Raw genomic sequence first — 14132 nt, 5'->3', positions numbered from 1 at the left:
TTTTTAAAACCGGCACTGCTAGAGAATTTTGTTCTGTGAATATCAAGGATAGTGCAGGGATTTTTCCTTTATTTTATCAGCAAACATTTTAACAAAAGAGAAATGCTTGCTACACTACAGTTTTGACGGGAAATAGCAAACAAAGAATTAAGTGGCAGGCCGAAGCGAAAGATTTCGCACGAGCGGAAATACACGCTATTTTATACATGTACGTTTGGCTCTGGTCACTTGATTCATCAAACCATAAATGTTTAATCATCTCCTTTAGAGGATAATTGTTTGTAGTGAAATAAAACATATGTTTTCTTTAGGAAGTCGGTAGTAATGCCAGTCATGTCTCGCCATGTACAAGCCGTGACTACAACAACTTTATTAAGGAGTCCTGTTAGGTTATATCATTCTTAAAAAAATTACAATATTTCAAAAAGAGATCACAAAATTATATTATAGCTAACGTATTGATCAACACGTTTTGAACAAATAATTAAGTTAATTAATTCATTCATTCTACGTTCACTTCTAGCCAATCCATCCTACAAAGTGAGAAGTTCACTTTTGGCTTATCTTTTAAATTCCTTTATCCTCCTAAAACTTCTTGTTTCGTTACTGAAACCATTATATGATCTTCTAGCTCTGTAAAGAAAAAATGAACCTTGGCCTGTAGAGGTATGGAAATTTCAACTGAAAGGTTGTGTCGCCCCCACTGTCAAGTCGCTGTCACTGTCAACTGTCGAGTTGTTATCAAGCATTTTGTTTCGGTTGATGGTCTAGTGAAAGATATTACTTCCCTGTATTTGTGAAATGTTCAGCTTATTCATATCGAGAACCCTTTAGTTTTGACCAGTGTTGCTGATGTTCCATTCACAGATCCATTTTGCATTCTGTGTATACAGTTTGTTGCCACTGACTTATGTTACAGCCACGAAAATTCTAAAACATTAATTCCAACTTCCTGATGTGAAAGTTTCCTGTTTGATTAGTGATGTTTGATTGTGGACATGATCCGTCATCTTTTTATTCATTATGCATTCAATTCCTTTGTGTCACGTGGTTTTAGTGATCATAGTATCCTGCGCTTTGGTCCAAGTAACTTACTGCGTTTGACTGTTTAATAGGATGAGTTAGGAGTTCTAGGTGGATAACTATCATAATTGTGGCGGCAATGATTGTTTCTAGGCTAGCGACGTCGGTATGTTCGTAGTGCTGTCGAATAGTTTTTATCCGATCTCGATGTTCATTAGCCTCCTCTCTCCTCCCCTCCCTCTCCACTCCCCCCTCCCCTTAGGAAGGCCTTATACTCGGGTTACCCTCGCAGACGCTCGTTTGGCTCGTCACGCAATCTAGGACGCTCTTCAAATGGTTAATTGACACTCAGCCACAATTTGATTCTGTGCTGAAAAAGTACCGCCTTTTCCACAGCTTTGTCTGACCTACCGGACTACAGCTTAAGCCATTTTCTCCCATTCTGGGGTACAGAATTTTTATGTTAGAGACCACCGCGCAACCAATGCAGAGGAAAGCGTACAGACTGTGTTGTTGGGTGTCATCTGTTCAGTTGAGTACCTTTGTGAGCTCTCTCCTATCTCTCAATAGCCCATCCTTTTTAGTTCTATCGGGTCAACATAGTCCTTAGATACCGATTTACGTTTTTGTGTATCACCAGCCCAGCAAGATCAATCTCCGGCATGAAACGGAACAAATCAATTCCTTGTTTCACTGAAGCCCTTTCAAATCGGCTTGCTAAGTTGTTTAAAGCATGTTGCCAGGTGTACCATTTGAAAGGAACTTGGGTGCTGTCGAAAGATAGATAGACACGATAGATACTTTATTGACTAAAACTTGCAGAATGAACAGTAAAGGTACATCCGGACACAAAATATTTTCGCAATCAAGCGAAACACTTCAAAATGTTTATGTGACTTAAGCCAAGTGCCAGCTGTCAATACAGACAGTACACTGAGTAGTCCTGGTAAGTAACTCCAATGCGCTTGAAACACTGAAGGTTACAAACGATAGCATAATTACGCGGGATGCCCCCTTAGGGGCATACCGTGTCTAAAGATGGGTCGATTTCTTTTTTTTTTCTTCGTCGTAGCCACAAATCAGCACATTAATTTATTCATTAAACTCACCCCTCTCCTAATCGGGATGTATTGTTCTGATTGTCTTTAACAAAAGCAGGCCAATCAAAATCCATTCTTGTTGCTTATATCGCGAGGGAGGGGACCCACTCACCCCTACTAGTGTGACGTCAAAGCATCATTTGATTTATTCATTAATGTCGATTAAATTTGTGGCGCCATATTGTTAACATGTTGTGGACTCAAGTGTGCCGTTTTCAAACGGAAATTTCACCATTTTGAAACGGTAAATTGAAAGAATAACTTCTAAGAAGCACTCGGCATCTAAAACGGTGGAAATTGGAGAGTTCCTGACGAAGAAATCGTGCTCTGTTTGACAGTTCTAAACCCACGACGGGACTGAAAAGAGGTCATTGATACGCTTACGTTGTTGTGATGGAATTTCCGAAATTTCATGTCTAACAATAACGCAAGCGTAACACAAGGGAAACAACATAACGCGATCATCGTGACTCCAACTATTCCATTAGCAATGATAGTTTTATCAATCTGCGAAGCATACAATTGGAATAAATGCGGTAAATCGAAAGAATAACTTCTTAGAAGCACTCGACAGTTAAAACGGTGGAAATTGGTGAGTTCCTGGCGAAGGAATCGTGCTTTGTTTGACAGCTTTATACCAAGATGGGAGACTGAGAAAGGTCATTGATAAGCTTACGTTTTCGTAATGGAATTTCCGGAATTTCCGGTGAAACCATAGGTAGCGTAACACAAGGGAAACAACATAACGCGATCTTCGTGACTCAAACTATTCCATCAGCAGGGTTGCTTTTATTAATCTGCGAAGCATACAACTGGAATAAATGAATCAGCCACAGCATCTCGCGTAAATGCCAGTATAGGCATCTTGCTATATAGGAGCGTGGACTTCTCCACATAACAGATGGGGCCCTAGATTTCTTCAAGTTACTGGACGATTTTTAAGAGTGAAGGAAATGAACAGGTCGAGAATAATGTCTTCAGATCGAAAAGATTACTTCACTAACAACACAATCCGTATTGTTAAAGACAATGCATCTGTATCAGTTACCTGTAAAGCTGCATTTAAAGACGTTGAGGCTGGCAGACGGGCGACCAAGAAAACACCATCACGTTATTCTAGATAGCTTTCAAAACTAGAGAGGAGATGAAAGATAGACGTGACGGTCTCTCCAAATCTGTTAAGGTTACCATTTATTTGTTCGGCCGGAAAGCTACGAGCAATTGCACTACGACTTGAGACACTACATGCAAAGAGCGTCTTTTCCAATTTCTTTCATTCAACTCTTAACCTACCCCCTCTCAGAGGCCGTATCAACGTTGAAGGAATTTCCGATGGACTTTCAAACAAACGGGTGACAACATTGAGAAAAAGAGGTGTTGAGAGGTGGTTTGTATCTTCTACATTGAGCTAGGAGACTATTTTTCAGAAGAACTGATGACTTAAGTAAGAGTGACTTACTTGACTTATTTCCTGTTACTCCTAGTGGAGCATAGGTCCATGGAAACTGCCCGCCATCTCAATCTGTTTTGGACTAGCGTTTCAAGCTCCCTCCAGGTGTAGCCTGTCTTGCCCACTTAATCGTCTACCATTCTCCTCCAGCTGTTCCTGGGGCGACCTCGACTTCTCTTTCCCTGTGGGTTCCATCTCAGTGCTTCCCTGGTGATATGACTTGTTGGTTTTCTGAGGGTGTGCCTGATACAACCCCAGTACTGAGTGCCGTAACTATTTTGAAAATGCTGGTAGCTTTGTCTGGTTTTGATTTAAGACCCTCCCTTATCTGGAACATTGCACCACAGTTAAACATTTCATGCCTAAGACGTCACTTTTTAACTTTGAAAAACGGAAAAAGGAAGCTCTAGGTAAGCATTCAACTACTCTAGAGTCAGTTGCACGATCAATGTTTTTTTTTTAAATACCATTTTAAAGATTATTCGAATCAATATCCGAATGTTGAAATATTTCGCTCTGAGTTTTGGAATTCTCTTAACGTTATTGTCTTTACCAGAGCAGGAAATAACATTTTCGTAAATTTTAAAGATTTTTCTCAAGTCGGAGGGCGTGTTCTAGTCGGTGAGCCAGTGATTGTCACTTGCAAGGTTTTAGAGGAATCAAGAAGGCGAGAGGGTGGCGAATTGTATCGAAATTTTATTATTTGAACATTGAAGGACTACAGAGCCAATTGGACTATAAAAATGATATTTTCTTTTAAAAATCTTTGGGCGTGAAGAAGGGAAGCAGGGTTCGAAATTAAATTAAATTTAAATTTTTTAGAGAAACTTTCCTTGCAAAGTTTGCTAATTTCGACTTTGTTTTTGTTGCTTTTAAAGACCTGTTATTTGTCAGTAGTTTTTCATAAACAATTGACAGACGAGACAATTGGATCATTATGCACTCGGCTTTTACATTGCATGCAGACCCGCTCATCAAAACAGCTACCAATTTCTTTCTTTCTTTCTTTCTTTCTTTCTTTCTTTCTTTCTTTCTTTCTTTCTTTCTTTCTTTCTTTCTTTCTTTCTTTCTTTCTTTCTTTTTTTCTTTCTTTCTTTCTTTCTTTCTTTCTTTCTTTCTTTCTTTCTTTCTTTCTTTCTTTCTTTCTTTCTTTCTTTCTTTCTTTCTTTCTTTCCGAATTTCTTTCTTTCTTTCCGAATTTCTTTCTTTCTTTTCGAATTTCTTTCTTTCCGAACTATAATTGGTTAATAAGAACCCTTGAGCTGCATAAAATTCCAAACGCCATTAAAAACACAATAGTAAAGCTATCACGCCAATGGAAGACCAGTCTTAGAGTAAAGAACCAAGTTGGCGTAAGACTGACCGATCCCATCCAGTTTAAGCGAGGAATTTACCAAGTTGATACCCTATGCCCACTACTTTTCATCATGTGCATTAATCTTTTCTATCTTTATTGACAATTGTCTGTAAATAGTTACATGTTTGGTCTCAGGTTATATGGAGGGGCCTAATGCCGAGCTCCTTTCACCTTTTTATGGGGTACAATGGCATAAAATTTCAGGAGTGGAGAGACGGATCTTTTCTTCTCGTAACAGTCCCCCTTTGGGTATGATGGATAGCATATCTTAGCGGAAAGTGAGACCTTACCATATACTGCTTCAGAGTGAAATGTTTAACTTCCCATTTTGGCGCCAATTCGTTATATTGTATATTCCGGGAAGGGTAACATGGCCGCTCGTAGTGACTGCTTAGTGACTGGTTTGATTGTCAATTTCTACTTAAAGTTTTCGGGTTCATTTAGCCAAGCTTTTTGTCTGTTTGTCTTTTTGTCTTCAACGATAATATTGTCTTCTGTCTTCTGTGTCTGTCATTGTGCTTATCTATGTAATTCCCCAGACCCTGAAAAATGGATTCTTCTCAAAATCATGTTTCAAATGTTAACTGAGATTTCTCTATTTTGTTTTCATACCAGGAGACTGAACTCTTGCATACACTTTGCGTTTTTCACTGGCTCGAACACTAGACATACCATCCTTTGAATGGCATCTTTTACAACTAAGAAACTGAAAAGCGACTGAAAGAGGTAAGGAATGTAAATAGTTTGAACCAAGGAGTCATACCATAAGGACGTAGATTATGATCATCCGGGTGAGTGTAGTCCTGAGAGGGACTGTTTGAGGTGACACTGACTAACGTTTCTACAACCTGAGAGAGATGGCTTCCGCTCAGGTTGTGGAAACGTCAGTCAATGTCACCTCAAACAGTCCTTCTTTAAGGACTACACTCACCGGCATAATCATAATTTACGTAAATTGACATTGATCAGCATCAAATTTCTCCTTGTAATATGATTGCTCATTCAACCCCTGACGTCATGAGAATTAAGGATACGATCACCCAAGGTGAATTTTCTTTATATCTTAATAACTTCTCCCCAGTACTTTTATAAGATTAAAGAAAGGGGACAAGATAGGAGAATTTGTTCTTTAGTATTAGGTAAAAAGCTTAAAAAAAACGAGCAGGAGTGTTTTATCGGGTTTAAAACCACGAGGTGCAGCCGAGTGGTTTTAGACGCGATAAAACACGTGCTGCAAGGTCTTTGAACGGCTTCGAAAACGTTCCTGGAAAAGCGTTTGTCAATAGAGTTCATAACAATTATGCTTTTGTGAACGTTGGAAATTAGCATATGAGAAAAACACCACATACAAACGAGGAGTGTTTTATCAGCTGATAAAACACCGCATACTAGTAAAGAGGAGGTTTATCGATATAAAGTCACTGCTTGTGATGTATTATCGACCATTTGATAGGTCAATGGGGTTATGCATTATTAATGAGTTTTTAAAGGGTTTTCCAAAATTGTAAGAGGTAGAGAAGTTATGAAGCCTCTCGTCAGTTTGATTCTTAGAAGAGACGACGAATTTAAATGCTGGCGATTTTATTTGTACTTTGTTACATTTTGAGGCGTCTCTGTCACCTCCTTTTAAGATTCTACATAATATTAATTGACGTTTTATGACCATTCAAATCCATCTCCATGATCAGTATCTGAATGGTAGCCATCTTGTAAAGTGGACATATCTTCTTGATTTTCCAGCTGAAAGTGAAAAAAATTTATATTTACAGCAACTGTCAAAACACACAATGTGCTAAGACCAGAAAATTCAAGGACCCTTCTTAGTGACTTTTTCCATTAATAAATAAAAAATAATGATGACTATCATAATGATTACTCAATTGTCCTTCCCCGCGAGGGTCTTTCAGTGATAATGATACAAATGTGATCATAAACAAACCTTTCCAATAGAACATAACAAATTGAGAATCCCAAACTGATATGGGGTGGTTTATTTATACAGTCGAACCTTCCCTCGCGACCAGTTTTCCAAAAATACCAAAATTTCCCCAGTCAAATCACCATAGTTGGAATCTCTCGTAAGCGACCACCTCTCGTAGGCGACCGCGACCACTTTGAGGGATGACAGTTTGCAATTTTCTGTTGTTTTTAACCTCCCGTAAGCGACCACTTGTAACGTCCTCATATCTATCCCCAAGTCGGGAGTTTGACAATTTGCCGTTGTAACATTATCAAATGTACATTCTTGGATAGTACAGGAGACATGAATGTCACAAAGGAGGCACTGGGTTTCCCGAAATAGACTTGTCCTATTCGCCCGTATTAGTTGATTTGTTCACAGGCAAACCATGAACTTGGATACTGAAATTCTTTGGCAATATAATTTTGGAGAGTGCAAAAATGTTTTCAAAATTCAAAATTTTTACCCCTTGTGGTCTGACCTCTCGTAAGCGACCATCTCCCGTAAGCTACCACCTAGGCTTGACATTTTGGGTGGTGGCTTACGGGAGGTTTGACTGTTGAATTTGCGCTCTCAAGAAGTAAACAGCAAGTGGTCAGATCCCGACTCCAGCCCATGTTCTTCGGATTGAAAGTCCAATGTGTGGAGTGCAAATTTAGACAATGTTCCGTCCTGGCAAGTTGTTGACTCAAGCGTCATTTGCAAAAACATATGCTTCAAAATCTCATAACATCACCACAGCAATATACTGAAGGGAACATTTCACCTTGTACGTTTAATGATAAACCAAAATATACATTGCTTACCGGTCTTGCATTATTTTCCCAAACTACCCATCTTCTGTTTTATAACTGAAACAAACAAATTTTAATCTTGATCAGAACAACGCAGATCAATAACTAATTAAAGCTGAACCTTGCTCGCCGATGAAAAAGCTAAATGATAACTCCTTCCCCGGATTCAAGATATGTGTGTCGCCTAAGAGTGCTCAATGCAGGTTTTTTAAACAGTTGCGGATGGGATGCTTTGTTTTTCATTCTACTGATCACATCATATTTCAAAAAAATGGATTTGTTCGGTTTTCTCAACAGAGTTAATGAAGTAATTTGGCCGACACAGTAAAGAGGTTTGAGCGTCAGCCCTAACATTCATAGCAAACATCCCTCTTTTAGGTACACAGTCAGCTTTGTGACCGTGCTGACCTGGACACTAGTTTTGTCAGTTTGAAAAGCGTCTACCTCAACCTGAAATCAAAAGTACGCGTCGAATGCATCCAGAAATCCGCTTCAATCTTCCCAGTGTTTTATTGAATTTTCAATCTTTTACTGAAAACCTGTTTCTGAGTATGCTTTTGCTCATCCTATGACATTATTTTATCGTATTTGGTTAAAAACAGTATGGATCACGTCTCCAACGGAACATGAAAAGAAGAGGTGGGAAACATGAAGGCGCCGCGCGGAAGAAATCGCCTGCGTTGACTAAAATAACGAGAGGAATCAATCAAAAACATTGGAGAGCAAATCACCATGACATATATTTGGAAAATCGCATTTTCTCATCCTGGCGAAAGGTTCGTGCGGAAGGAATCTTCGTAAACGATTCGAACTTCGCGTCATAGCTGCTTGGTTTGGAGCTGAGAGGAAGACAAGCTTCGGTACACAGTCGATTATCTCCTCGACAAGGACAACCTTGATTTCGCGCCAACGAAAGCAATAGTAACTTGAGTTAACGTTTTCGAAAAAGAAAGCCCGTGTAACCACTCAAAAATTACCTGACCTGAGCATTTTACAACATTTATAAAGGACGAAGTTAGTTTTTGTAAAAGTCTTTTTATCTTTTGTCTATTTGATTATTTTTATTTCTTGTGGCGAATATTTTCTCGCTAAATTTGTTGCTCTTTCGTCATTGTTTAAAAATTCTGCGAACATGTCTGTCAATCGAAATTCAATCATGCTTCACACAATGACAAATTTACGATCGAGCGTTTGGCTTTTGGTGCAAATCATCGAACTATCGACCAACAAATGTTCAGGAAAAATGCTTGGATGCCAAAGGGCCATACTGTAATTCAAATCAGCTCCATATATGGAAAAAATTGCTTTATATCGAGGTGACCGTAGAAAAATACGTTACATATGATGTTGACGCCTCTGGCGTCCAAGGAGTTTCGCAGCTGCATTGATCCGACAGCGCAACACAAACCCTTTTTAGTAACACATTGAAAATCGAAAACACGCTATTCGGTTGATAGCAGCCAAAATATAATAACCAAAATTCCGTTAAAAGACTATCAGAATGCAAAGAAACTATCCACGGATAATTTCGTCGGCATATGACCAAAATAAATATGGGTTCAAATTTGAAAACGTCGGCCCGACGTTTTCAATTTTCGCTGTCGTAACGCACTAAAAATCGGTTGTACCATATTTTGGTTCAACCTTTCGTCTCAGTAGATTCACTATTACTATTTCTTTAATTAGCAATTTAGAAATCAATTAACGCAATGTTCAAAGTTTACATTTAGTGAAGTTTTGCCCAAAATCATGATATCTCCCATGATACTGCCCCTTTAAACGTCTTGCCGCTTTCATAACGACTTTCATTGCTATAAAGGAAAACTGGGTAAAGCTCCATCACATTGATATGTGCCTTCTTATAAATGACCAACTAAAAGGGCTCTCGGCTGTTGCAATGTAGTCTCCAACGCAGCTTTTCGTTTGGGCGCGTCACGCAACGCGCTCCCTCCCCCACCAGCGTGTTGTGTGACATTTTTTTTAGCCTTCTCGGTCTGCACGCATTTTTACACCCTTTAACGTCTAGCATACCACTAGGTCAGTAGGGGAGGAGTGTGGGTTTTATTTTAGGAATTTGACACTATATATACAGAAAAAATTATTTCCTTACTTTTAGCAAGTTCTTTCATCTCGTTCATTATCTTCATTACAGTCTTGTGGATACCTGGAAAAAAAAAAAAACGAGTTTGGTACTTTTCGAAAGAATGTTAACCGATTCTCGGTTTTCACGTGACGTCACCAAATTCTAGAATTCAAAACTGGGAGGCCTATAAAATTTTTACCTTCATTCAAGGAAAGATTACCTAAAAATATGTCTGTTCACAATTTCTTAGCTCGATGTCGTGCTTCCTTTTGAAAATAGAACAGTTTCAATTTCCGAGTTTCCATCGTGCGTGACATAAGGAGGACGGCCGTGACAGAGCTTCTCCGTATCTTAAAAGTGACTCTTCGGGTGATTTTCAGCATTCTAAACAATTTAAGTTTGAGGAGAAATATTAATCTAAACATTCGAAAATTCACAAGGGCAAACAAACCTCTTTTCTGGCAAAAGTGAACTCCAGATGTTTTTTCGTATTTCCGGCCGCCATGTTTGTGCCCCTCAGAGGGACACAAACATGGCGTCTCCATACTAAGCTCTATAAATTTATGTGGAACATTTTGTCAAATAACTCGAGTACGGAATGCCGCACAGACCTGACACTTGGACAGATGCCTTATTTATTTATCCTCTATACCATGTCAATTTCTTGACTTCATTCATGGAGTGGTTTCGATTTTTTTTTTCAATGGCGTGACAGTGAAAACCGAGAATACCAGAGCTTTACTCTCCTTCTCAGCCGTTTTTGGAATGTCACGCAATCCCAAAAATGACCGCGAAGGAGACTACCAGAGCTTTGGCACATTGGAGTAGGGCTACTACCAGTGAAACGGACGCTACAGTCAAACCTCCATCTGCGACCACCTCTCGTAAGCGACCACTTCCCATAAGCGACCACCTCTCCAAAAATGGCAAATTTTTTCCAGTCAAATCCCTATAGTTTGGACCTCTCGTAAGCGACCGCGACCACTTTTTGAGGTGACGGCATTATAATTTTTCATTTTTTTTAACTTCACGTATGCGACCGTTTGACACATGGTCTGATTTTCATGTTCCTTGTATGCCAGCTACACTACTCAGGGATTACACGGAACATTTACTGACAACCTAGCACTGTTCGAATTTTAATTAGGAAGATGTTTGCAATAAATTCTCTTCGATTAAGGAGATGTATCAGGCCTGTTACCGGAAGAGACCACATCTGGCTCGACTCTCGTAATACACCACATATCTCCATCTACTGGCCTTTTTGTTATTATTATTATTATTATTATTATTATTATTATTATTATTATTATTATTATTATTATTATTATTATTATTATTATTATTGATGAAGATTTCATTTTTGCTTTCATGAATTATTTACATAACTTGCGGACACGGGTCTGGCCTAGTTATGTTACACTCAATCATTTTCATTACATTCAAACACTTTATACGTATTCATAGAATTTCTTAACTATATTTGCGTTCTGGCAGATTATCCATTTCTGATAGCGTTCAATAAGGAAGGACAGCTCTTTGTCAGTGTTCGTTATTGAGCTTAGTCCTTTCCTTAACTCCTCATGGTAGCCTCCGAGAAAGTCGAAAACAATATTCATTTGTTTAACGCTTGTGTTTTTATAAAGTTGTTAGATGCCTGCACGTAGTTCTGTGTATTTTTCCTGTTTCTTAGCTGTTTTGTCCGCAATTGTGCCAACTTGGCAGACAGTGCCTTCAAGTAGTGTCCAATTATTACAATAAAATCTGCAATTCCGCAGCGAGAAACCGATGAGTGGTGCCGGATCACTTGTAGACCTGGATCAGCAAATTATTTCAAATACAAAATATTAACGGCAGACTGATCCCAACGGCGGAGGTGACGAGCTTGATAGAACAAACAACAAAGGCTAGAATAACTGAAATATATTTGTTTAAAAAAAAAACAAATATTAGTGTGTTTGTTGTATACTGCCATGTCTATTTTATTTGCTCCATTTTCTGGTGCCTTTTGAAGTTGGAAAGAATTTTCGCGTTTTCATTTTCCTTTACTGCAGAGGGTGGACTTTGTTATCATCATCATAATCATCATAATCATCATCATCATCATCATCATCATCATTATTATTATTATTATTATTTTTTTTTTTTTTTTTAAAGAGCGGTCTAAAATGCTTAGTACTGAGTGACAGACCTACCCGGTAAATAAAATAAAATAAAATAAATAAGCGACCACTAAATCTTGGCATTTTAGGTGGTCGCTTACAGGAGGTTCGACTGTAGTCTGTTGCAAGGTTAACCCCAACATTTTGTTAGCTTTCTTGGTCTGCATGCAGTTATACACTCTTAGGTGTTTAGTTTTCCACTAGGTTATTACCTCTCTTAAGCTAGCGATAGAAGAGGGGGAGTCTTCTGGGTCTTATCTAAAGAATTTCACCTTATATACAATATACCGTATAGGACATTAAGGTATTTGAAATTAACGCGACTTAAATTAACGCGAATTGAAGGAAAAATTACTTCCCAATAAAGGAAATTAACGCAAAAGAGGTGCTAAAATTTCAAAATGAGGGAAGTTAACGCGACTTACACAAAGAAAAACAATTCCTTGAGACAACAGGAAAAAATTATTTTAACACTAAGTGTAAAAATCCGAAATGCAACAATGTTCGTGGAATTGTCCCCAAACATAGGGGTTAAGCCAAGGAATCTAGCCACTTTGAGCGTTCTTAACATGCAGTGTCCACGATACCAGCAGATTCCACTCTGATAAAACAATGCTTTTTCCTTTCTGGAGTGTATCGAGAATTTGGGGCTATGGAAATTAAGATCGTAGAAATTAACGCGCTACTTAATTAATGACGCGGAAATAAACGTTAACAAAAATTAACGCGACTTAAATACATTCGCGTTGACTTCAGAAAGCGTTAATTTCCTATAATAAGGTATGTACAGAATTATCTCACTTACTAACAAGGCTGTTGTTCAGGGTTTCAAAATCCGTCTTCAGGGCTGAAACAAACGAGTTTGGTACGTTTCAAAAGAAAGTAGACAGATACTAGAGCTGAGTATAGGTTTCCCTCAACAGTAAAGGTGTTCGTCAAGGCCAAGACGGGCTGAATCGCTCTCAGAATGTCAAAGGCACTTCACCGTCTCGGTGCCTACTAATAAAGAAGTCTTTTTGCGCGGTTTATGACTATGCGGGCAAAGCAGATCTTAGCAAGGGCTATTGGAATCCAGAAAGAAAACTGGGAGTAGCCACGCATTTTTTTAGAGATAATTAAGCAACAATTATTCTAAAAAACAGTAAAATTCAAAGCAATCAAAGCAATGTATGGCGTTTTATTTCCAAAATTTTAGCTTTATTATTTCTGAAAAATGCATTGTTACCCTCAATTTTTTTTTTGGATACCAAGAGCAGATGCTAAGTTCTCCGTTCTCCGCATAGCTTTAAACCGCGCAATAATATCCCTGATTTAGTAGGCACCACCCATAGGAAACCTGAGTATCTCGAGATGCGCAGAACGTATGCGCAATAACAAAAGTAGGCACCGTCCTTTCCGATGGTGATGTTATGAGGTGAAAAATTGTTTTTGCTTTTCGAAGTAGAATTTTCAAAAGGGGGATGTATGATATGTGATTTCACAGAAGACAGTATTAAACTCTGTTCAAGACTTCTTTCACTTACATTGTAGGTCTTGAAGAAACTCGTTGCCTTTCTCTGAAAAAAAAATCATTATGATGAGTTACAAGGTAAAATTAGTTAAAGAACAGAACTTCAAGTAAAGCTTAACCCTCATACTGGGTTATTTCAGACCACTGTCAGTATAAATTCTATAGGATAATGGGGTTATATTGGAACAGGGATGGCGCAGTGGCCCGGGTTCGATTACCGGACCCGGCCTCATATGTGGGTTGCGTTTGTTGTTGGTTCTCGTCCTTGCTTCAAGAGGTTTTTCTCCGGGTACTCCTGTTATCACCTCAAAAACAACCAACATTTCCAGATTTCAATTCGATCTGGCTTATTGTCAAACACTTTATCATGAGCCTCTGGCTGGGCAAATGGCGCAAGCACTCCCCGTGTTATTGATATTAAATAAATTACTTTACTTTACTTTACTTTATCTCACTTCACTTCACTTCACTTCACTTCACTTCACTTCTCTTCACTTCACATCACTTCACTTCACTTCACTTCACTTCACTTCACTTCACTTCACTTCACTTCACTTCACTTCACTTCTCTTCACTTCACATCACTTCACTTCACTTCACTTCATTTAACTTTACTTTACTCTACTCTACTCTACTCTACTCTACTCTACTCTACTCTGCTGTGCTCTGCTCTGCTCTGCTCTGCTCTACTCT

The 14132-nt window shown here is 38.6% G+C and overlaps 1 protein-coding gene across 1 annotated transcript in view; it reads right to left on the bottom strand.

The window, feature by feature from the left end:
- Positions 1–6494: 6494 nt before the first annotated feature.
- LOC146454346 (uncharacterized) overlaps positions 6495–14132 on the bottom strand; it is a 30500-nt gene continuing 22862 nt past the window's right edge. The window contains exons 7-11 of the mRNA XM_085095502.1: positions 13453–13485; positions 12735–12776; positions 9795–9848; positions 7697–7741; positions 6495–6670 (exon numbers count right to left, since the gene is read on the bottom strand). Of these exons, the coding sequence (XP_084951628.1) occupies positions 7707–7741; positions 9795–9848; positions 12735–12776; positions 13453–13485 (164 nt within the window). The 3' untranslated portion in view covers positions 6495–6670; positions 7697–7706. The remainder of the gene's footprint in view (positions 6671–7696; positions 7742–9794; positions 9849–12734; positions 12777–13452; positions 13486–14132) is intronic.

This window comes from Pavona decussata, unplaced genomic scaffold, assembly GCF_977016875.1.
Source record: "Pavona decussata unplaced genomic scaffold, jaPavDecu1.1 SCAFFOLD_302, whole genome shotgun sequence".
Lineage (NCBI taxonomy): Eukaryota > Metazoa > Cnidaria > Anthozoa > Scleractinia > Agariciidae > Pavona > Pavona decussata.
Note: the sequence above shows the minus strand (reverse complement) of the source record. Positions and strands in the feature narration are given on the sequence as shown.